The sequence below is a fragment of the Schistocerca americana genome, chromosome 2 (assembly GCF_021461395.2).
Source record: "Schistocerca americana isolate TAMUIC-IGC-003095 chromosome 2, iqSchAmer2.1, whole genome shotgun sequence".
Lineage (NCBI taxonomy): Eukaryota > Metazoa > Arthropoda > Insecta > Orthoptera > Acrididae > Schistocerca > Schistocerca americana.
Genome location: NC_060120.1, coordinates 656,808,195 through 656,834,266, shown reverse-complemented (window position 1 = coordinate 656,834,266; position 26,072 = coordinate 656,808,195). Strand labels below are relative to the sequence as shown.

General features: G+C 38.8%; 1 protein-coding gene across 2 annotated transcripts in view; it reads left to right on the top strand.

Moving 5' to 3' along the window:
• Positions 1 to 26,072, top strand: part of LOC124589845 (male-specific lethal 3 homolog) — a 108,508-nt gene that overhangs the window by 69,891 nt on the left and 12,545 nt on the right. Inside the window, exon 8 of one of the 2 annotated variants that reach the window (XM_047131604.1) lies at positions 3,639 to 3,858. The exons of the other annotated variant lie outside the window; for it this stretch is intronic. Within the exon in view, the coding sequence (XP_046987560.1) occupies positions 3,639 to 3,858 (220 nt within the window). The remainder of the gene's footprint in view (positions 1 to 3,638; positions 3,859 to 26,072) is intronic. 2 annotated transcript variants of the gene reach the window in all.

Here is a 26,072-nt window from a genome sequence, read left to right as displayed (position 1 = left end):
AAATGGATGCAGACTGGAATTGAGCTGTAAACTGTAGAAGAATGGTAACAGGACAGAGATACGTGTAACAGTTAAGTGTACTGTGTAGGGTAGTGAATTCACTGTCTCAAACAATGGAAACTCCAGTATGGAATATCAGCAATATTAGGTATAGGATAGATTGCTACTCATCATAAAGATGACCCCTTAAGCTGCAGATGGACACAATAAAAAATCTTAACACATGCAGCTATCAGCCGAAGCCTTCCTCATCAACGAAAACATACACACATTCACACAAGCAAACACACCTCAGACACACTTGGCCACCACGAGAGAGAGAGAGAGAGAGAGAGAGAGAGAGAGAGAGAGAGAGGGGGGGGGGGGGCTATAGGTGTGCTTGCTTATGGGAATGCACGTATGTTTTCTATGCTGAGGAAGGCTGTGTCCAATACCTACATCATGTGTAACAGTCTTATCATTGTGCTTGTCTGCAACTCAGTAGGTCATCTTTATGGTGAGTAGCGATTTATACTATTCCTGATATTGTTGAATTCGTTATATGTTACCCACCTCAGAGTAGTGGCTTACATAGACTGCAGCACTTAGCAGCATTATGCTTGGTTACCGTGAGTACAAGTGCAGGTTTTTAGCAGCATAAAAGTTTTCAAACTGTGTTGCTCTGTTCACCAGTTGAAATTTATCATATTTTTTATTTCACAGACAGCAACCATAGTACACAGAGACAGTGCACCCTCAAAAGATTGATTTTTCCCCCATTTTTGAAAGGAAATTTCCAAGGAAATCAGTGGTGAGCTAGGTGGCTTGTTTGGATACAATGGTCACTCAAATACTATTTGAACTGGTGATTATTTAGTGGATGGACGTCACAAAATTGATGATAGTGATAACCATATCCATGACATTTTTATTTTAATTTACTTAGCACATAAACTGTGTTGCTGGATAATGCAGTGAATAATTGTTAAATTGGCTTTCTCAGTATTCAATAAAATCTTTTCATGAAATGACCATTGCAGGTGCTCCATCAGAACAAACTCCAGCAAGTTGTCTCCATTGCCGATCAAACATTTCGATGATTTCTTTCACTTCTTTGAAAATATCTTCACCAATAGTAGTTCCTTTTAGTTGTGAGGCTAATAATTCTTCCATTATGTTAGCTTCACATCTGCACCCTGAACAAAAATTGCTAATTGAGTTGTCTCACAAATGTCACATAGTGCAAAGTCATCACAAACTTTTTGCAATGTCATTTGCCATCATAACAATTCTGTGAAGGAATTTTCGTCTCAATAAACTTACTTGTTGGATTTTCTTTTTATTTATTTATTGGTACATTGTGTGTCTAGAATGTCAAAGGGGCCTTCAGTATAAAACGAGCTTTAACTAAACTGTCCCACTGTGTCCAAATCTGGGAAACATTTGTTGTTGCTTTCCAAATTGGAAATTAATATTTTGATATTGTCTTTCTGCAATTGTACTGTAAGCTGTTGTTGAACAGTGTGTTTCATAGAAAAGTGCCTCTTCACATTATATTGCTTCAAAACGGTTAGTGATTCATGAGACACAACAAGCAAACTGATTTATGTTTGTACATGTAAAGAAATAATGCTCTCTACATTTCCCTTGAAAGTGACAAGACTCAGTATTTACTTTTCTCTTGTTAATACTAGACATTTTGCGAATAAACTCAGCAAGAGTGCACAAAAGCACTTGTACAAAATTAACAAACTAGCACTTACTTTAATGCATGAACTGACAGCAGATAACTAGTTTGGTCACCAAATTATGGGCCCTGCTACCATTGTTCCAGTTGGCACATTTCACGAGTAGTCAGTTATTTTCTGTGCTTTGTTGCCTACTACCAACATTTAGTGATGTATCAATGTGTAGCACAGATGCAGGCAACAAGCTGTATGTTGTTAGCACTGATCCAGAGGTTAAAATGTCTCCAAGCACCCACTTCAATGTAGTGAGCTCTCCCCCCCCCCCCCCCCCCCCCAAACCTCCGCATGCACATGTCAACCCATCGACCATAACTTTGCACACAGACTGGAAATTGTTTCTCCTTGTTATAATCCCACATAGGTGAAATGGCACGATCATTGTTTCATGTCAGGATCTGCAAAATTGAGGCTACTTGAGCGTTAACAGAAATAATACAAAAATGGGGTACAATGCAAGTGTCCTCCCATCTCCCGGACTGAAACCAATCACAGCCCAAGTCTGCCCCCGTACTTGGTTGTTTTTTATGTGAGAACGGAATCATCTGTTGTCTCAAAGAATGACACAAATTGAAGTACTGAAGCCATTTCTGTCTTTGTGTAACCTGTTAAGAATCAGAACTGTTGTCTGAATCTCACTGTAGGTTGGTGTAAGTGGTGTAAGGGGCAGTCAACTGAAAATGAGACAAATGGAAAAAAGTGAACGGTTCAGTATTTCAAAATAATCACCATGACTGTTAATAATTTAACCCACTATGAAACAAGATGATCAATGTCTTCATGGAACTGTGATTGTACCCAGGCAATCACCTCTTTGTTCGAAGCAAATTGATGGCTACGAATGTCTTTCTTCAGGGCATCAAATATATGGAAATCGCAAGGAGAGAAATTGGGCCACTGGAGGATTTGCAAGGGCTTACCAGCAAAATTTGAGCAGCTTATTGTGGACGGACACTACCCTGAAACAGAATGATACTGTCCATCAACATTCTTGGGCATTTGGACTTGATTGTTTTCTTTTGATTTTTGCAAAGTGTCCACATGAAGCACATCATTCTCTTCAGAGTCCCAATCTCTCCCCATGTGACTTCCACGTTTTTGAAGCCATGAGGAAAGACGTATATGGCTGTTGATTCACTTTAGACAAAGAGGTGCACACCTAGCTACAATCATGGTCCTATAGGCAACAACAAATATTCTTGTATGAAGGCATAGATGGTTTTGTCTTACAGTTGGATAAATGTGTGAACAGTGATGGTGGTTACTTTTGAAATAATAAAAAGTTTACTTATTTTTCCTTCTATTTAATTTTAATTTCACTGCCGCTTACACTCCTATCACTCTTTGTGTGCAGTACTTCAGAGGATGCAAAATGATGGTGGATCACGGTTCCAGTATATAAACAGTTTGAAAGAGGTTGTAGCATTTTTCAATTAGTACAAGGGTGAGCCGGCCATTGTGAGGATGAGGAGGATGACGAAAATTATAAATTTGCCAGTTTGGGACAATGGCCAGATGTTAGTTTAGTTATGCCTATGTGATGTTTATATTTCTAGTTTCTTATATTACAAATCTCAGTGAATGAAGCAATCTTAATTGCAGTACTCACATTTAAGCACTTGATCAAAACAGTAGCTGTTATGATGCACATTTTAGCCAGATCTTACATCATAATTGTCAGAAGATGAGATCACACCTTGTCCTCATCACAGAAAACCCACATTCATCAGCAGAAATATTTTAACTGAGGAATATCACATGTTAATATAATACAACTAGTTCTAATCTAATATGAAAACACACACACACACACACACACACACACACACACACACACACACACTTTATCTTTAAATTTTCATTTTCAGAATTTATTCTCAGCACTAGTAATTGTGTACTTTTCCATAATTTCAGTAGGTGCCAACAGTTTGAAAAGACATTCACGGAGCCATTGTCATACAGACATAGAGGCAAAAGATTTCATAACCACAGGTAGCACATCTAAGGTGGACGACAAAGAGTCAGAGAAACCTCTTATGAGAAACCCTGACTGTAGTGCCAATAATGGCAGTTTTTTTGTTCTGGTTGTACCAAAGAAAGAACCATTGCCGGAAGAACATGATAAATTGCCCAGGTAACTTTCTCAGTTTATGGTAATCTGATGTAGAAAGTTTTTGTCTTCCAGTTGTAATTTCATTGGAATCTTGATGCATGATATTTATTGTTCTTTCATGCCTGAATTTGCGGTGAATTTATCAGATTACTTCAAGTTTTAGTAGTACTCAGTAGAAAAGACCTCTTGTAAAGATGTTATATCCTAACATTTAGAACAACTTGGACTCGAGACCTTATGTTCACACCGAGCGAGGTGGCGCAGTGGTTAGACACTGGACTCGCATTCGGGAGGACGACGGTTCAATCCCGCGTCCGGCCATCCTGATTTAGGTTTTCCGTGATTTCCCTAAATCACTCCAGGTAAATGCCGGGATGGTTCCTCTGAAAGGGCACGGCCGACTTCCTTCCCTAATCCGATGAGACCGATGACCTCGCTGTCTGGTCTGCTTCCCCAAAACAACCAACCAACCAACCGTATGTTCAAATCTTTCACTCCTTAGCCTCAACTTCACTATCTCACCAACCTTATGTTCAAATCTTTCACTCCTTAGCCTCAACTTCACTATCTCACCAACCACTTAACTAAAGCAAAATTCACTCTTAGTATTTACACTGTTACATTGAGATGTAGAAAAGTGTGGCATCTATGTGTGACCAAATTGGTTTCATTAACTACGAGGGCTATCCACAAAGTACAGTACGTTTTGAAATTAAAAATAAATAAAGTATTGGAATTTTTTTTTATTATAAACAGATGAAAGCCACACTTAAATACTACTTTTCTACATAGTTGCTATTTAAATTAAGGCACTTATCGTAGCGATGGACGAGCTTGGAAATTCCTTCGTCGTAAAATTTGGCCGCCTGCGCCTTCAACCACGTGGTTACCTCTTCTTGAAGCTGTGCGTCGTCATCAAAACGCTGCATAGCCAACCACTTCTTCATTGCTGGGAATAAGTGGAAGTCGCTCGCTGCCAGGTCGGGACTGTACGGCGGATGAGGAAACAACTCCCACTTAAAAGATTCGAGAACTTCACGAGTGGCATTTGCCGTGTGGGCCCGGGCGTTGTCGTGAATCAGCAAGATCTTTGAGCCCAACTTTCCCTGTTCCTGTTTTGTATTGCTCTTCTGAGGTTGTGCAGAGTTTGGCAATACCTTTGAGAGCTTATTGTAGTGCCTCTTTCCAGGAAATCCACAAAAATCGCACATTTTCTGTCCCAAAAGACAGTCATTACATGGTTGAAGGCGCAGGCGGCTGAATTTTATGACGAAGGAATTTCCAAGCTCGTCCATCGCTACGATAAGTGCCTTAATTTAAATGGCAACTATGTAGAAAAGTAGTATTTAAGTGTGGCTTTCATCTATATATAATTAAAAAAATTTCCAATACTTTATTTATTTTTAATTCCAAAACGTAATGTACTTTGTGGATAGCCCTTGTACTACCGTATCGTCAGTCTTTCTGATGGAAGAAATAAAACTGAGATATTAGGTGTAAATATTTTAAATATGCATTTTTATTGCCCAAAAGGAAGTATTGCACATTTCAGCAAAAAATTCTGTATGGTTACACATATTATGTGTAACAGTGAAGTAAACAGGTTAACCTTTCCTGATTTTGAATAACGTGCTTTACTAGATTTGGTCCTGTTGGAGGCAATGTGCTGTTGCCTGCCTCAGACTTTTGAACTATCTTGTGCTGTCAGACATAGAGGTTTAAAACTGGTTAATGTGATGATTCCACCATTGTGTGGCATTTGCAAGCAATGCAGAAGGCTCACAAATAGTGTAAGGTACAGCATGCTCAAAGCCAAAGTAACAAAAATCAGCAAGTGGCCATACGTGCATCTCTCCTTGCTCATCAGCTGGCTTGTGAACACCGACCATTCCTATTGTATACCGTTATTGGTGACGAGAAATAATTTTTTTATGCTAACATAAGAAAAAGAAAGGAATGGTCGAGCCCAAACATAGCAGCAACTCCCCGTACGGAGACGTGCGTACATCAACAAATGATCATGTTACTTGTCTGGTGAAACGGCGACAGAGTGCCGTATTATGAACTGCTTTCCTGAGATGTAACCATCACTGCTGACTTACACACAGGGACTGAGGACTCTTGCAGACGCAGTCCAAGAACAATGATCAAACACCTGCCTGCTCGCATTGTGCTGAACTGACAAAAGATTTTATACATGAGTTGGAAAGTCACTCTGCACCCACATTATTCACCTTATCTTGCACTCTCAGATCCAAACACAGCTTGACGAGTTCATTGCCCCAAAACCATATGATTTCTACAGTCACGGAATTGAAAAATTACCCTAGCATTGGCAGACTGTTGTAAATAGTGAATGAGAATATATCATTGATAACTAATGTATCTTATGTGTCTGTGTTTGTTAAACTTTTGGAAAATGCTACAAACTTAGGCACCAACCCAATATTTAAGAAATTCTGGAGGGAACTGATTAACTGATAAGTAGAGCAAGGAGATTCTAAATTCTGTAAACACAGTTACTTCCATATTAAACTTCCTGGCAGTTAAAATAGTGTGCCAGATTGGGACTTAAACCCAGTACTTGAGCATTTCGCTGACAAGTGCGCTAATGACTGAGATGTCAAAGCATGACTTAAAGCAGAGCGGAAGGAGGGGGGAATAATTGCATGTCTCTTCAAGAAGGGAAGCTGAAGGGACTTAAAAACTATTGCAAACATTTTTGAGAAGGTTCTGGAGAACAGTGGAAGCATCTGAGAGAACAGAATGGCTTTGGGCCAGGACAACTCACAATAGATCATCTATTTGTTGTGAGGCAGCTACAGGAATTCAACTACGAAGTGAAAATAGCGTAAGAGTTGGAAGTAGGAGAATGGGTAGGCAGAATGTAGAGAAATTGTCAGTAACAAGGAAGTTCACTCTCTGTTATTTTTCATGGTGTTGAGGGATGACAAGTGACGAGAGAGATGATTTGATTGGGTACGGGAATGAGATGGAAATACAGAAACAATTAAATGTTTGGAAAGAAAACATGACACAGTTGAGGAGCAGTTGGAAACTGTGAAAAGTTTCACGTATGTGAGAAGTCGTATGAGAGCAGTAATAAGGAACAGAGTTACTGAGAAAAATAAGAATGTGACACACTAGTCACATTACATAGCAATTATGTTGAATGTTGCAGAAATCTGGATCATGAATAAAAGGAAAAATAAGGTGCAAGCACGTTTTTGAGAAGTTAGATAGGTATAAAAAGCAGGGAAAGGATGAGGGAGGTAACACATGAGGTACCCACGCTAGATAAAAGAATAAAGATCAAAATGTTAGAGCCATTTCAAAAGTGGATGAAAAGAGGAAGCCAAAGGAGGTAAACGAGATGAAGATTGAAAGCAGGAGATCTAAGGAACCCCAAGGGGAAAGCAATTAAAAGGAGTAGAAGAAAGCATGTGCGAAAGAGGAGGCTAGGTTAGAGTAGTGAGAGAGGTGATGGGAGGACTGGACAAAAGACTTGGATTCCAATCACTCTGCCAGTCTTGGGAAACTGTAAAAGATCGTGATGGTGAAAGGCAGTGTAACAGCTTGAGACATTTATAAATTGACACGCTTGTCTTAAAAATGTCTTATTCTTGTCAACAAAAAAGGGCATTCTAGACATGTGCCTATCACTGACATTCCTCTTGTGGAATTTAAGAGTGACTACTTAAAAGATTGTGCAGATAAAAAGATATTATTGTTGAGTACACAACACTTACTGTACACAAGAGTTAAGCACCACACCTGAGGGGAGTTTCCCTTGTTTCTAACATACAGCCTATTATTCAGTCTGGCAAATATTTTTCACATAGAGCCCTCACACAAAGTATATCTTTGAGGATTTTAGCAATCCACACATGGAACATTATTTCTCAGCTTTTTGAATGGAATGTTTGTTTTTAAAACTTCAACAGTTCTTTCCCTGAAATGGTAGTATCTTGTTTGCTTCTTTCAGCACTGGTTAAGCTTTCAACAATTTAAGATTGTGTGTTGAGAAGCAGCAGCTGTTTCTTGTAAGTGAAGATAATGCATATCGGATTTGAGGTGGTTTTTTACATTATCTTTTTCTGGCTTAGACTATTAAAAAAGGGTACTGAAAACAATTTTAAACTGTGGCAAATAGTTTCTGAATAGTCCTCTCATATACATAAATTCATAATGTTACGACCCATGCCAACCGCCACAACAGATGAAACTGAAGGTTGCACATTTGTTGTTCTGTACCAGTTCCTACAGCAGAATTCTATTATGTCATATGTGGTGTATATACTGTAGAGATATCTCACCTGAAAGACATAGTTAGTAGCATCAGAGCGAAACTTAAAAGCACACTAATGTGTCATTTACTTCGTGCAGAGGTGCATCCCTTTTTTACGAAGTTTTCTTACATAACGGATAACCCCATGGTGTAGGGGTGCCTCTTTGATTAGTAATCAGAATTTTATTGGTCCAGGGTTCAAAACGTGCCACCGCTTAAATTTTGATCAATAATCCGTATTGATGGCTGATAACTTCAGGCATAAGAAGTCTCACTCAGTCTGCCAACAGCCTTGTCAGAGGGCAGAGGAGCGGATGGAAGTTCAGGGCACTCTCTTGTCCTTGGGGTGGGATGATGGTGATGGTGATGAAGTCCCATACTCCGTGACGAGCGTAGTGGAACGATGCAGGAGACTTGCACTTCCATGCTAGGCAAGGTCCTAGTGGAGATGGTTTGCAATTCATTGCCTTCCTCCGACGGTAAAGGGGATGGGTGGTGGTGGTGGTGGTGGTGGTGGTGGTGGTGGTGGTGATGAAGACAACACAATAATACCCTATCATCTCAAGGCAGGGAAAATCCCTGACCCCACTGGAAATTGAACCTGGGACCCTGTGCTCAGGAAGCGAGAACATGACCATGAGTAGCGGACTTGGGGTGGGAAACTGCCCCTAAAGGTGGAAGAATCAGCAATGATTAGTGGCATGAGTGTGCAGAAGGCAGCGGAAACCACTGCATTAAAGACAGATAACATGTGTATCTACAAGACATGTTGCCTGTAAGTGAAAGTGTCATGGTGATCTCCCCATTGGTAAAAGATTCCGGAATAGTCCCCCATTTTAATCTCTGAGAGGATACTGTCAAGGGGGAGATGACCATGAGATAAAGATACAATAACCAACAAAAAGATAATGTTCGAAGAATCAGGATGTAAAATGTCAGAAGCCTGAACGTGGTAGGTAGCTAGAAAATTTGAAAAGGGGAATGAAAGGCTCAAGCTAGATATAGTAGGGCCAGTGAAGTGAAATGGAAAGACATGGGTTTCTGGTCAGATGAATATAGTGTAATATCAACAGCAGCAGAAACTGGTATAACAGGAGTAGGATTTGTTATGAATAGGAAGTTAGGGCAGTGTGAGTGTTAACTGTGAACAGTTCAGTGATAGGGTTCTTCTTATCACAATCAACAGCAAACCAACACTGGCAATGATAGTTCAGGTGTATATGCCGACAGACATCGCAAGCTGAAGATTAGGAGGTAGAGAAAGTATATGAGGGTATTGAAAGGGTAATGCAGTATGCAAAGGAAGATGGAAATCTAATAGTCATGAGGGACTGGATGCAGTTGAAGGGGAAGGAGTAGAAGAAAAGGTTACAGTAGAATATGGGCTTGGGACAAGGAATGAGAGAGGAGAAAGACTAATTGAGTTCTGTAATAAATTTCAGCTAATAATAGTGAATACTCTGTTCAAGAATCAAAAGAGGAAGAGGTATACTTGGAAAAGGCTGCGTGATACGAGAAGAGTTCGGTTAGATTACGTCATGGTCAGACAGAGATTCCGAAATCAGATACTGGATTGTAAGGAGCAGATAGACTTAGATCTTACTGTAGTAGTGATGAAGAGTAGGCAGACGTTTAAGACGTTAGTCAGGAAGAATCAATGTGCAAAGAAGTGGGGTGCAGAAGTACTAAGGAATGATGAGATATGCTTGAAGTTCTCCTACGGCTATAGATATAGCAATAAGGAATAGTTCAGCAGCCAATACAGTTGAAGAGGAATGTACATCTCTAGAAAGAGCAATGTCAGAGGTTCAAAAGAAAAACATAGATACAAAGAAGGTAACTGCAAGGAAACCATGGATAACAGAAGAAATACTTCAGCTGACCATATGACACTTGGGAATACAGAAATAAAAATCGTTGAGGAATGAAATAGATAGGAAGTACAGGGAAGCTAAGACAAAATGGCTGCTTGAGAAATGTGAAGAAATCGAAAAAGAAATGATTTTCGGAAGAAGGACTAACTCGGCATATAGGAAAGTCAAAACAACCTTCATTGAAATTAAAAGCAAGGGTAGTAACATTAAGAGAGCAACAGGAATTCCACTGTTAAATGTAGAGGAGAGAGCAGATGGGTGGAAAGAATACATTGAAAGCCTGATGTGATAGGAGAAGAAACAAGAGTCAATTTAAAAAAAAGATGGGGATCCAGTATTAGAATCGGAATTTATGAGAGCTGTGGAGGACTTAAATCAAATAAGGCAGAAGGGATAGATAATCTTGCATCAGAATTTGTAACATCATTCGGGGAAGTGGCAACAAACTGATGGTTAACATTGGTATGTAGAGTGTATGAGTCTGGTGACATACCATCAGATTTTCGAAAAAATAACACCACAATTCTGAAGACTGCAAGAGCTGACAAGTGCGAGAATTATTGCACAATCAGCTTAACAGCTCATGCATCCAAGTTCCTGACAAAAATAATATACAGAAGAATGGAAAAGAAAATTGAGGATGTGTTACATGACAGTCAGTTTGGCTTCAGGAAAGGTAAAGGCACCAGAGACACAATTATGACATTGCAGTTGATAATGGAAGCAAGACTAAAGAAAAATCAAGGCATGTTGATAGGATTTGTCGACCTGGAAAAAGCACTCGACAATGTAAAATGGTGCAGGATGTTCAAAATTCTGAGAAAAATAGGGGTAAACTATAGTGAGATACAGGTCATATACAATAGGTACAACAGTCAAGAGGGAGTAATAAGACTGGACAGCAAGAACGAAATGCTTGGATTAAAAAGGGTGTAAGACAGGAATGCAGTTGTTTGCCCCTACTGTTCAATCTGTACATTGAAGAAACAGTGATAGAAATAGAAGGTTCAGGAGTGGAATTAAAAGTCAAGGTGAAGGGATGTTAATGACAAGATTCACTGATGCTATTGCTGTCCTGAGTGAAAGAGAAGAGGAATTAAAAGATATGCTGAATGGAATGAACAGTCTAATGAGTACAGAATATGGGTTGAGAACAAATTGAAGAAACATGAAAGTAATGAGAAGTAGCACAAATGGGAACAGCGAGAAAGTTAACATCAGGATTGACGGTCATGAGGTAGATGAAATAAGGGAATTCTGCTATCTGGCCAGCAAGATAACCAATGATGGACAGAGCAAGGACAACATCAAAAACAGACTAGCACTGGCAAAAAGGGCATTTCTGGTGAAGGGAATTCTGCTAGTATCAGCCACAGGCCTTAATTTGAGGAAGAAGTTTGAGAATATATGTCTGGAGTACAGCATTGTATGGCAGTGAAACATGACTGTGGGAAAACCAGAATATAAGAGAATGGAAGCATTTGAGATGTGGGACAGACTAATGTTGAAAATTAGGTGGACTGGTAAGGTAAGGAATGAGAAGGTTGTGCGCAGAATCGGAGAGGAAAGGATTATGTGGAAAACACTGACAAGAAGAAGGGATAGGATGATAGGACATCTGTTAAGACAGGGGTCTTCAAACTTTTTTAGTCCGCGGGCCACATTGACTCCTCCACAAAGTCATAAGGGCCAAGATCTACCTAGTGGGATTAAAGCACCCTAGTACTCCATGATCACCGTAATGTAAGGCTAAAGGAAAGATGAAATCGCAAAAATTTAAGGTTGTGGGAATAGCTAGCACTGAAACAAACTACGATTTTTATTTAATTACATAAATTTGATTGGTGAACGTACCTGACCGAAATTCTGGAGTATTTTATTCTGGCGAATTTCACCGACAAAAAAGTATGTCACTGCACATTCTTCACGAAAGCGTCCTGCAAAGTTAACAAAATCTCACAATTATTGTTAGCAACACTATTACTGCAAGACATAACAGAGGTAGAGTATGTCAACGCATTGGTATTTCAAGCTGCTCAACAATAAGTTGTCTTGTAGTCATGTGGCGAGTAGCAGAGTTAGAGCATATATTTGATAGTTCTGTTGCGTGATTGTGTCTATGTTGCGAGTGTTTCCTGAGTTTTTTTAGTGTTTTATGCGCTGTACTAGTAGGTGAGATGACGAAATGTGGGACAATTCAAAGTTTGAATTTGACGAGACAAGGAAAATCTTAAAATCGAAATACGTATAGCACGACTTGAGTATTTTTTCACTGTAGTTTTTGTGGAACTACAGTGAAATTGTGAGTATTTAATTTAGTAATTAAAGTACCTTAAAAATAAATTCATTGCATTTTGTATAGGCAGACTACTCACTAGTTTTATTAGTATTAAATAGCACAATTTTATTTTCAGGTTACAATCTTTTGTGAAGTTCTGTACAAATATGGAAAAGAAACGAAAGGTTGACAGTGAATGTAGAATGTTTAAAGAGCAATGGGGATGTCAATATTTCGTGGTGGAGTCAAGCAACAAACAAATGTGTATTATTTGCAATGAAGCAATATCAGTCTCCAAAGAATACAATATAAAACGTCATTATGAGACTAAGCACTCTCATAATTACTCCAAGTTTACAGGATCCGAACAATTAGAAATGTATGAGTCTCTGTAACGCCAGCTAAAAACCCAGCAGTCGCTGTTTAAGAAAGTAAATGCTGAACAACATGCAGCAACTCATGCTAGTTTTTGTGTGGCTCATTTAGTAGCGAAACAGTGTAAGCCATTTACCGACGGTGAATTAATTAAGAACTGCATTATTGCAACAGCAGAAGAAATGTGTCCAGAAAAAGTTAATTTATTTAAAAACATAATTTTGCGGCAAACACTGTGGCTCGAAGAATAGACGACATTGCACAAAATATATCAGCAGAACTGCTTGACAAAAATCAAGACTTAGACTGGTTATCTTTGGCCGTGGATGAGTCAACAGATGTATCAGATACTGCTCAAGTACTACCTTTTATTCGAGGGACTGACAAAAATTATGAAGTGTATGAAGAGCTCCTTGATGTTGACAGTATTCACGGGACGACCACTGGCGAAGATATTTTTTAAAGGAGTTGAAAGGGCAGTTCAGAAAAACAATCTTCACTGGAAGAAATTAAAATGTATTACAACTGATGGTGGAAAAAACGTGTGGGGAAAAATAAAGTGTTGTTGCTCTCCTTTCTGAGGCCGTAGAAAATGACGGTGGCTCAAAACCATTAATAGTGCATTGTATTATTCACCAACAGTCTTTGTGTGGAAAACGTTTAGATATGTCAGAAGTTTTGAAGCCAGTTATTTCAGTTGTTAATTATATCAGATCCCATGCACTCAGTCATCGCCAGTTCCGCGAGTTGCTTGAACATATTGAGGAAAGCAACTTGCCATACTATACTGCAGTGCACTGGCTTAGCTGCGGTAAAGTTCTGACCCGGTTTTTTGAACTCCGAACAGTAATTGAAATTTTTTTGAACGAAAGGAATCGCCCTCTGGCTGAGTTACGGAACAGTGAGTGGTTGTGGAAGCTAGCATTTTATACAGACTTGACTAAACATATGGATGACCTTAATTTAAAATTGCAAGATGAAAACCAGCTTCTGCCTGATTTATACACGCATGTAAAGTCCTTTCGTTAAGATTGTTTTGTTTCAATCTCAGTTGAACAAAGTATGCTTCACACATTTTAATACATGCCAAACATTCAGTCAGCAAACTGAGATTCCGTTTCCTGTAACTTTCGCAATTGAAGCTTTGGGCATTTTAAAAATTAATTTTGAATCACGTTTTTCAGATATCGATGCAAATTCAAACGATATCAAGATATTTCAAAATCCCTTCGACGTCGATAGAGAAGCGTTACCCGCAGGACTTCAGTTTGTAATTATTGATTTAGCAATGTAGCAACTTTTTTAAGGAAAAACATTCAAAGTCAACATTACTGAAATTTTATAAGTGCCTTCCATCGACACAGTTTCCAAATTTACATAAATTTGCTCGTGACATTTTTCTGCTTTTGGCACTACTTATTTGTGTGAAAAAACTTTCTCCAAAATGAAACATGCAAAAAGTATTTACAGATCAAAATTAAGTGACGAGCATTTAAAGCCGCTGATGATTATCTCTACCAGTAAACTTGATCCACAACTGGAGGTAATTACGAAAGGAAAGTTACATCTACATAAAAGTCACTAATTATCTCTAAGATGTTAAATTTCTTTAAGTGAATACTCTTAACACTGTGAGTTTTCAAGATATAAATTAATTAGTTATTTTTATACATCAGTTAAAACTAAAATATCCAATATCATTATGTACACCAGGTATTGTATTTTCTTTAAATTGTCTTTAAATAAAAATATTTTATACGATTTACGTGCTATGTGTATTTTACAACTTAATCAAAAGAAAGTGAAACCTCGCTTAAGAAGCATCTTACATAATTATTGATTACTAACGCTAGTCGCCGAAGTGGCGTCCATTTGAAAGACTTGCACCAGACTCGTGAGTAGAATAAAATGCAAATAATTTTTTTACTTAAAATGTTTTCGCCAAACTAGTCTGTTAACCATTCCTTTTTTTCACTATCACACGGAGAATGGTCTGTCTGTTTATTGTGGATAGCCTCAAGTTTAACCATGACCTTCCACTTTGTAAAGATAGAGCTCTGACAATGTTGTGGTGTATTGGCCGCGATAGGCCTCGAAACTCAATTGTTGGCAGTATAGGTACCACCTCAAATATTTGGTGGGCCGGATACCGAGGATGTCCGGCCAGCTAACGCGGGCCGGTTTGCCGATCCTCGCGGGCTGTAACCGGCCCGCGGGCCGTAGTTTGGAGACCCCTGTGTTAAGACATCACGGAATGACTTCCATGGTACTAGAGAGAGCTATTGATGGCAAAAATTGGAGTGGAAGACAGAAACTGGAAGACATCCAGCAAATAATTTAGGACGTAAGTTGCAAGTGCTAGTCAGAGGTGAAGAGGTTGACACAGGAGAGGAATTTGTGATGGGCTACATCAAACCAGTCAGAAGACAGATGGGTCAAAAAGAAAAATGAGTAAATGTGTTGTCGATACATTATTTATGTTCAGCAAATAAAACTGTTTGAAACTAGTAATGGTTCATCTGGAGACAATTCAATACAAAGTAAGTTACTAGGCAATTGGTTTTTTACTTTTATGTGTGAAAATTGTAACTCTATTAACGTTTGTAGCAAAGGCAAATTTTTAATACAGAAAACCAATTGAAGACTTCAGTTTTAACCTCACAAGATACTTGCTCTTTGTTTTTGATAGTTCAGAAGAGGGCTGCTGCATTCAAGTATGGCCATGCAGTCATTAAATATGAACACACTGTACATCAAAGATTATATACAAATGATGAGTCATGATAAAAATTTAGAATTCTGTGCTCACTGATACCTGTAAGCATATGAGCTCATTGCTATTTCAAGATCCTTATGCTCATATGAAATGTTGCATAAGAATGTTTAGATTTGTTTGAAATATGCAGTTTTACTGACTTTATCAGCTGTTTTATAACAATAGCAGAAATGTGGACTCTAAATTGCATCCAAGAGACAGCAATTAAAACATGGGATTTGACACTTGTCATTTGACAAATTGAAAGAAACATTTTAGGCCAGCACTTCAGTACAGTGCAAGTTGGCAGGAACACAATTATTATGGTGGGGTGTCCCAAACTACCTTTCTGTTTTCTACGTTTTGGTGAACATATATTTTCAGGGTTTCCTGTTGCTCAATACTTTTCTTGGAAGTACACGTCATGGAAATTTGATTCTTAAACAGTGCATGATTTAAAACATTAGGACAAGTAAAACAACAAATTTGCTTTAGATTTTTAATTTATGGATTACTAAAATAACAGTAGGTAGTTACTTCTCTGTATTTTATCAGTAATAGCTGCAGTTGAACTCTGTTACTGTTCCTTTGAGGTGTAGAATAATAACCACTACCAGTGACAACAGAAGGTGCTGTTTAAACATTCATGTATATGTTAGCATACTCAGTGTTTGGTGTAGCCTTATCGTTTCCATATTACATTTCCTTTTACAAGTTTTTTTTTTACTCTTTATTAGTCACCATGCTAATTATTGGTGCTTCCATGTTATGTTTTTGATAAAGTAGTGGCACTTCAGATGTTCGTAACTTCAGAGGCACATCCACTCACAAAATCCATTGTTTCATCTCTATTCATTCACGGATCATCATGATGAAGATAATGTAGATTTTCAACTGAATTACATATAAAAATATGTTTCAGTTATAAGAAATTGTATATGAAATAAACTTTGAGTTCACTACTCATAGTTTCAGTGTAGAGCAACTACTTCTCTCCGTAATTCTATGGAGGGAGAAACTTTGCCGTATTTTAATTTTAAAAGATGTATTAGAAAGTAATGGTGTTCTTATGAAGCCCTGAATCAAATTTTAACCACATTCAGCCTGCTTGCATCTCGAGCAGACCTTGCTAGAGCACACCAAACTAACTGGAACTGTTGACATGGATATCTCATTTTTCTCTTCAGACAAAGAGGACAAAAGGCACATGTATTTAGTTCTTCATACAGTTCTTTCCATGTTTGGCATGTGTTCTTCTGATGCTGTCACTCAGCTCCTATTACAGACTCTTGCTAGAGTCTTCATGAAGATACATCTCACCAATACTTTCGCCACTGGGTAAGCTTGATGCCACACAAAAGAATTCATAGCACAAACCACGTCCACTGACTTATGAATAAGTTGCATGCATTTGGTTGAGACATACCATACCATCTTTTGTTGTATTATATAACATGATGATCTCTGGTTTACGTGAGTCATGCTCATTGTTTACAGAGTGGCACACAGGAGAGACCAGTATTGCAGCTATAGACTTCTTGGGTGCAAAGAAAACCAGTGTCATGTCTGCAGTAAAATCATGAAGAGGTGTCTTCACGACTTGATTTTTATTGGGTAGAAATCGCTGTGGAATCTCTCTTTTCAGCATACTGGCTTACGAGAGATGGTGTCTTAGGTTCATTGACTACTTTTAATGACTAGTACCAGTTTCACCACCGAGCGAGGTGGCGCAGTGGTTAGCACACTGGACTCGCATTCGGGAGGACGACGGTTCAATCCCGTCTCCGGCCATCCTGATTTAGGTTTTCCGTGATTCCCCTAAATCGCTTCAGGCTAATGCCGGGATGGTTCCTTTGAAAGGGCACGGCCGATTTCCTTCCCCATCCTTCCCTCACCCGAGCTTGCGCTCCGTCTCTAATGACCTCGTTGTCGACGGGACGTTAAACACTAATATGCTCCTCCTCCAGTTTCACTGTGTATTTTTCTGTGTGTATTCACTATCTTATGTCAACTGTAAAAGAGCATGTGTAATAACACTGACTTTTCTTATGGTTTGAGAGGGTGTGACCATTGCTGCGTTTCGTGGAATAAATGTATGCATTATACAAGTAATCTGTACATTCATCAGCCAGGCACTGAATTTTCAAGACTTTTTTTGCCAGTTTGTCATATACATTCTAAACCCACACACTCTGTGGAAAGGTATAAGCATTTTATTGGCACATGTTGCACCTACAGGGTAACAAAGTTGATTCATTTCAGTGTGATTCAGAAATATCTGTGAAGTTGCTGGTGATTTGTATACTGTCTTCCCTCGCAATTATCTAGATTGTAAAATAATAATCCAAATAATAGAAATAAAACTTACTGTCTTGCCCAAAATACTAAGCATTTCACAGGTAAAATCAGCGTGTCCACTTTACACTGATGGCTGGTGGGTTGCCTATTTAGGATACTGACTAATCTGAAAAACCGTAAACGTTGTGCTACATCCTGTAGATGCCTCACAGTGTGGAAACATTGCATTTCCAGGCGGGGGATTACTCTCAAAAATGACTTGTTTGCCATCAAGCACAACGTAGTAAGAGTTTTCGATGTTCTAGTGATGCAGCTTGTGCTTAGTGTTCTGGTCTACTGAGCTATCAAAAGTGCGAGTCATGGCATACCCTAACTGCTCCTCTTCTGTTAGCACATTGCCTCATACTTTTCAAACGTAACAGAACCTTTTGTATGCCTTTCTTGACTAATGCTTGGTGATGAAAGGATATTGCAACAAAATGGCTTGGCAACACCTGCTAGGAAGAAATGTTGTGAAGGCAGCTTGGGACTTAAGTCTGTATAGCTCAGCTGGTAATGGGTATTCACTTTTGCCAGCATTCATTGCAAGAGATGCCACAACTGAGTTGACATTTAAAATTTATTGTTTACATAGATCTGAAGATGAGAGATGTTGGTTGTAACCAGTCATGCCATAAAATAAATGTGTAACTGATATGGCCAAATGCATGATCAGTTGTACATGGTTAAACTGTTATCTGGGAAAGATGATGTTCCTGTTTTGGGTCCCAATTCGGTATACAACTGATCTGCCAGAAATTCCACTGTTAGTAAAATTTCTTGCTTAGTTCTTCAGTATGTAATTTTTCTTCAAAACAATGTAGTTATGCTTAGTGTGTCTATTGATTCCAATACTGATGACAGGTACCAGGCTTGTTGTTGTTGTTGTTGTTGTGGTCTTCAGTCCTGAGACTGGTTTGATGCAGCTCTCCATGCTACTCTATCCTGTGCAAGCTTCATCATCTCCCAGTACCTACTGCAGCCTACATCCTTCTGAATCTGCTTAGTGTATTCATCTCTTGGTCCCCCTCTATGATTTTTACCCTCCACGCTGCCCTCCAGTAGTAAATTGGTGATCCCTTGATGCCTCAGAACATGTCCTACCAACTGATCCCTTCTTCTAGTCAAGTTGTGCCACAAACTCATCTTCTCCCCAATTCTATTCAATACCTCCTCATTAGTTATGTGATCTACCCATCTAATCTTCAGCATCCTTCTGTAGCACTACTTTTCGAAAGCTTCTATTCTCTTCTTGTCTAAACTATTTATCGTCCACGTTTCACTTCCATACATGGCTACACTCCTTACAAATACTTTCAGAAACGACTTCCTGACACTTAAATCAATACTCGATGTTAACAAATTTCTCTTCTTCAGAAACGCTTTCCTTGCCATTGTCAGTCTACGTTTTATATCCTCTCTACTTCGACCATCATTAGTTATTTTGCTCCCCAAATAGCAAAACTCCTTTACTACTTTAAGTGTCATTTCCTAATCTAATACCCTCAACATCACCCGACTTCATTCGACTACATTCCATTATCCTCGTTTTGCTTTTGTTGATGTTCATCTAATACCCTCCTTTCAAAGACCCTGTCCATTCCGTTCAACTGTTCTTCCAAGTCCTTTGCTGTCTCTGACAGAATTACAATGTCACCGGCGAAGCTCAAAGTTTTTATTTCTTCTCCATGGATTTTAATTCCTACTCCGCATATGAACCTGTTAAAACTCTGAAAACTACAAAAGTCTTGTATGTAAAATAACAAGTGCAGCTCTTTAGCTTGTGCTCAGACACCACCCGGTTCCTATCACAAGTGATCAGACACAGATAAAATTAAAACTGCTGTGGAATATGAATTTTATTCAGGTGGTACAGACAGTGTAAGGATTAGGATTGCAAGTCTTCTGGTTGCAGATTTTGAAAGTGAAAGTAAACTTCCATGGAACTGTGAAGATGAATAATGTGCAAGTCAGAAACCTTTGTTTCTATCTGTAATGTGTAAAAAATACTGATGTCTGTTGTAGATTATCAATCTAAACTTAGTTACTGTTTCAGAAGCGCTGTCTCGAGTGGTATTAAAGAACAAATATTGTTTTAAGAAAACAAACTGCACTGTCCAAAGTGTTTTTAGTAACAAACAGCAAATGACAAAATAGTCCACAGGGCTATCCAGAAAAGTCGTGGTGTTTGTCAGGTGTTGATAGCTGCATACTAAGATGTATTATGAAGGAATTTTCTTGAGGAGGGAGGATCGGATTATCAGTGGATGAATGCAGTGGGTCAGATTTGGAGTTACGATAGGTCATTAATCTGTGGTGATTTGCAAACACAGAAGTCTCTCTTAGTTTGTCATGCAGTTTCGCTGGACTAAAACCGATAAACATTGCTAACCCACTGAGTTTACCATTGATACGCTAATAATTATCAACAACTCGTGATCCAGAGATACTGCACTGCCTGTTAGCATCTGCATGCTAAAATTTCAGAACTTTGAATTGATTGTAGAATTCTAATTGCAGTTGGTGCTATCAAATTTCTGATATTGTCCAGAAAGTTGTATAGTTAAACTGATTATAGATGCATCTACAGAACATCATTTATTTATGTTTTGTTACTGTTATATGTTAAATTTGAATGTAGCAGAAAGACGTGAGGTTTTTATGTACTGAAGATACTCTTGAATATATTATTTGCCTTAACTTAAAATAGTTTTAACAAGTAATGCATGTGTGCATATGCGAGCATGAGCATGTGCTAAAGTTAAAACATTCTGTTCTTTATTGTACACTAAACCCTTGTGGTAATAAAAGTAGTTTTTAATTATATTGTGAAGAACCATATCAGTGCCATAGCATATGTAGATTTAAGTGCATGTATTTAGGATAAATGTTTTTAAATCACAATTAAGTATACAAGAGTTCTTTCTTGTAGAAGGCTATTTTCAGTTTCTTTCTTATCCCTTCATCAACCTCAGTCACTGCTCAGTCTGTAATGTCGCTTTTGTCAGTACTTTGGGTAGAAAATAAATCCTGTGATAGATGCTATGATGTTACATTTGGTGGATTTAGGAAATTTACTTCCCTTTTGGAGTAGTGTATACATTCTTTTAGTTGTGGCAGATTGGCTTCTCCCTCAACTTTCTTCAAGTATTGGAGGTAGTCATTAAATCTATATCAGACTCAATATCATTGAGGATTTTGCATAATAACTGTATTAACTCCAGATTAAGTGCAAATGCACTTGTGTACAAAAATATTTCTATTTCCATGAAACATTGACACACCTTTGCAGCATAGACAAGTTGATTTTATTATGAAATACTCTTATCAGTCTTGACAAGGAAATAAAACATAGGAAAATCATGGGCAAAATAATGGTATAAATTAGGGTAGATTGCTACAGATCACATAAAGGAAGCATTGTGCAGCGGCCATCTACATCAAAAGTAGATAGTGACACACACACACACACACACACACACACACACACACACACACACACACACAGGGAGGGAGATAGGGGGGAGAGGCAGAGACTGGCTGACTGTTATCTCTGGGCACTGTGGCCCAATTGGAGGGAGACGTGATTTCAGTTGGGGGCAGAGGGTTCCAGAAGATGTGGGGAGTGGGAAGGAGGAGGGATAGCAGGATAGGTGTGGGGGAAGATGCTGTGGTGGTGTCTGGGAGCATGTGGGACCATGACAGGGACAGGACGATGGGCTGTTCATTGCAGTTGGTGGAGTGGGGAAAGGGGATGAGGGTTGGGGGGGGGGGGGGGGAAGCGCTATGGAGGTGCACTGGAGGGATAAAATGTATGTGTGAGGGTGAAGTGGGAGCACAGAAAGGGATATGGGCAGGTAAATGACATGTGCTAGCAAGTGAAGCTGCACAGTTGGTATTCTACATCCATACTTTGCAACCCACCTGACAGTGTGTGGTAGACTGTACTTCTAGTGCCACTCTCTAATGCCCCCATCTTCCCTATTCAATTTGTGAATGGCACTTGAGAAGAATTATTGGCACTAAATCTCCGTTTTAACTCTGTTTCTCGGACTTCCTTGTTATGGTCATTTCGTGAGATGTGTCGGAAGGAAATAATACGTTATCCAACTCTTCGTGGAATGTATTCTCTTGGAATTTCAGTATTAAACCTCTGTGATGCACAACACCACTCTTTTTGCCTCTGCCAGTAGTTTGCTTAGCATCTCCATAATGCTCCCTTGTAAACTAAGTGATCTAGTGACGTAATGCATTGCTGTTCATTGCACCTTGTCTATGTGTTCTGTTAATCCAAACTGGTAATGATCTTGAGTTAATGAGCATTGTTCAAGAACTAGCCAAACAAGTGTTCTGTAAGCCAGATCTTACATGGAGGAACTAAATTTTTGTTCTGTAGTAGTGGAATGGTGGAATGTAGGCCCATTTAAGGACCTCCACCATGTGTTGTCTTTTAGAGCCTTTATGCTTGCATTGCAAAACCCAACCTAGATTTTAGGGGTTTAGAACATGGTCTTTCTAACAGAAATAGTTAAAAGAGTTTGCAGAGGACTTGTTTGTGGAAGTTGGTTAAATATATCAATTTTTGACAAAGTTACAAAAAATGTCAACTTTGCCCTCAGTATGTAAACTATTAGAAAGCAGGAGGAGAATGGAACCTTGTATTGTAAGCCTTCGTATTGGTAAACTTCGTATTGGTAAATTATCTGCAAAGTTTCAGGCTTATCCCACAATTACTTCTGGAGATATATAAAAGCTGAACTTCACATTTTTTTCTAGTGTCTATTTTTTGACAGGATTTGCTTCAGATTATCCATATGAAAATTGCCAGAATTTTTTTTTTTTTTTTTTTCAAAAAATGGTTCAAATGGCTCTGAGCACTATGAGACTTAACATCTGAGGTCATCAGTCCCCTAGACTTACAACTACTTAAACCTAACTAACCTAAGGACATCACACACATCCATGCCCGAGGCAGGATTCGAACCTGCGACCGTAGTGAATCTTTTTTTATTATTTCACTAAAGTGAGCACAAAATGTTGTACAAGGTACCATAATTTTGTTTCTTTCAAGAAAATATAGCTGGAGATGATATGCTTCAAATTTGTAGAAAACTCATGGATGCACTGTTCATAGCTGCACTACGGGGTCAAACAAATGATTATATCTACGGAAGTATTGAATTAGTGATTATGAAACTTTATCAATGTTTATTGGCAACATGTGCAAATGTTCATGCAAAATTTCATCGAAATCTTTGATAGTCATGTGTGAATTTCCCCTGAAATTAAATTATTGGCATGGAATGGCCTGTGTACAGTATGTGCAATATTTTATGTATATTTGCTTTCAGAGTCAACTGCCAGTGCCTCCACAATTTGTCAGTCCTGTGTAGGTTGTCTTGCAGTTTGCTACAATCTTCTAACATAGCTACCATCTTAAAGACAACTGCTTCATCTGCAGACAGCCTCATGGAACTTCTAATGTCGTCCACTAGATTTTATAGTAAGCCTATCATACTTCCTTGGGGTACTTCCAAAATTACCTTAACATTTGTCAGTTTTGTTCTGTTAAGAGTGGTGTGTTGAATTCTGTCTGCAAGGATGTCTTGAATCCAGTCAGAAATGTCGTCCAATGCCCGGTAAGTTCCTAGTTTCCTCACAGACACTGTGGAATTGTATGAAACGCGTTTATGAAATCTTGAAACGTGGCATCAACCTGAGGACAAATATCTATGGCACTCCGGATCTCAGGGATGAACAGAGCAAGCTGAGTTTTGCTCCAAGAATGACTTACGTGAGCATAAACATTTTCAAAAATTCTAAAACAGATTGACATCAATGATAACGACAAATTATTATGTGCAGCTGTTGTACAGCGCTTCTTGAGAATGGGTAAATCTTGTATTTTCTTTGTTCCCAGTTAACTAGATCGGTAACCTTCCTTGCCCCAGTGACATACGATTGGTAGACGATGTTTCCTCCAGTTGCTCTACATATTTTAAAGCAGTTTCTAAGACCTTGTGTCCTTCATTGTGAGAAATCTTGGGCGCAATTTCCTCATCTACATCTGCTTCTTCGTCTTGTTCTTTTTCGTTTACCATGTTGACTTTCATCTGTCACTTCAAATTCTTCATCTTGGGCAATCCATTCATTTATGTCATCTTCTGTGGCGTCAGCACATCCTGGAACTTTTCGTAACAATGAAAGCAGGATAGTATTTTCTGGTTCGGTCTGCTGCTGTAGATTTTCATCATCTGGAGAATTTTCTTGATTTTCCTGTAGCAAAATTTTCCAGGATTTCGCAGTTATATTTGCTCCAACACTCTCCCAAGATTGGGCCAAGTCATAAGTTACATCTTTCAGATTAATATGGCGCAACTGCTCTAGCATGACTTCTCCCCTGTCCATAGCCTTAATTAAAGAGGAAAGCAAGTTTCTGCGGTAGTTTCTCTTCAGTGTCTCAATGGTCCGTTGGTCCATAGGCTGACATAAGGATGTGACATTTGGAGGCAAAAACATGGCCTTTATATCTTGATCTTGAAGTTTATCTTCATTAGGATGACAAGTGGCATTGTCTAGAAGCAACAGTGCTTTGTGGGGCAAGTTGTTGGCTTTCAAAAACTTTTCAGTTTGTGGCACAAACTCATTAAAAACCATTCTTTAAAAATGTCTGATCTCATCCAAGCATTTTTTTGGTTGTAATATTTCACTGGTAAAGCATTTTTAGATACATTTTTAAATGCTCTCGTTTTTTTGGCTTACCTATCATAGACAGTTTCATTTTCAAATTTGCTGTGGCGTTACTGCATGCAAGAATTGTGACTCTTTCTTTGTTACGTTTGTAGCCTGGAGCTGCCTTTTTGGCCGTTGATGCTAATGTTTTTTTCCGGTAACATTTTGTAATTGAGACCAGTCTCGTCACAGTTAAAAATTTGATTGCTTGTTAAGTTTTCCTTGTCCAATAACTTGTGAAGTTTATGCTAAACAATTGAAAAGCTTCAGAATATGCTGAAAGCTTTTAACCATAGACAATAAGTTGCCAAATTCCATATCTTTTCTTCCACCTATCGAGCCAACCTACACTAGCTGTGAGAAAAGGTTCACCTTCATTTAGTTCATTACGAAACTTTAAGGCTCTTTCCTGCAAAATAGGTCCCGACATGGGTACACATTTATCTCTATGTTAAGTAAGCCATAGGAACAAAGCTTCACTTAGTTTTTCATAATCACATTTTTTCATGGTTTTCTGATCTTCCAAAACGGCCGAGGTTGCTCGCTGAGAACACCACTTCCTAATTTCAATGCGGTTCCTTTTCCAGTCTCCAACTGTTGTTTTCGCGACATTATAATCTTGCGCCACTTTTAATAAAGTTCCACCATTGCTATTATTTTTAAAGCTTTAAGTTTTTGTTCCTTTGAAACGACCACCTTTTTCCGTTTTGAAGCCATCACCACAAATTTTTACAATAAACAAAGTGCAACACGTCCACTCGACTACAGATCTAAGGTAGCACTGAGGAGTGAGGAGTAGCAGACGGTGACAATGAACTGAGCATGAACAAACAACACGTTAGCCACTGACCTGTCGTTGGCTGGGGCACGACCGGCGTGGTGAAAAGGACGGATAACATAGGTCAGATAACCAAAGATCGGATAATCGAGACTCTACTATAAATGGCCGCTACAAGGATAGCAGTTTCTTTCGCATAATCTCTGTTATCTTACATTTTACTAATCTACTCCAGATGGCTTTCCACTACTAAGCAATCACACTTAAGTTTCTGTTCCATGATCACTCATCTCAATATCTGTCATTCCAGCATTGGTGCAGTAATTGAAATGAGAGGCCATACTGCGATCTTCCAAGGTGAAACCATTCGGAAGACTGAATTCAGTATTTTGGCCTTCTTCCATCTTCTTCCATTCCAGGGACTAAAACACATTTTCGTATTTTCCCACCCCTTTCCTCACTTAGATTGCTACTTACTATGTGGAGTCACAGTACCTCCTGGAGATGACTCTCTCTCTCTCTCTCTCTCTCTTGTGTGTGTGTGTGTGTGTGTGTGTGTGTGTGTGTGTGTGTGTGTGGGTGGGTGCACGCGCGTGTGCGTGTCCGTTGTCAGATGGCTAAATAGCACAGTCTTTCAAAAATGTCTTCCCTTTGCTTAACATCTAATCTATGTGGTCAGTAGCAATCTGTCATTATACGTATTAACAAAGAAATGATTTCAGCAAAAGAGTCATCTTTCATACATGGTGTAAAACTGCTCCCCCCCCCCCCCCCCCCTACACACACACACACACACACACACACACACACACACATTT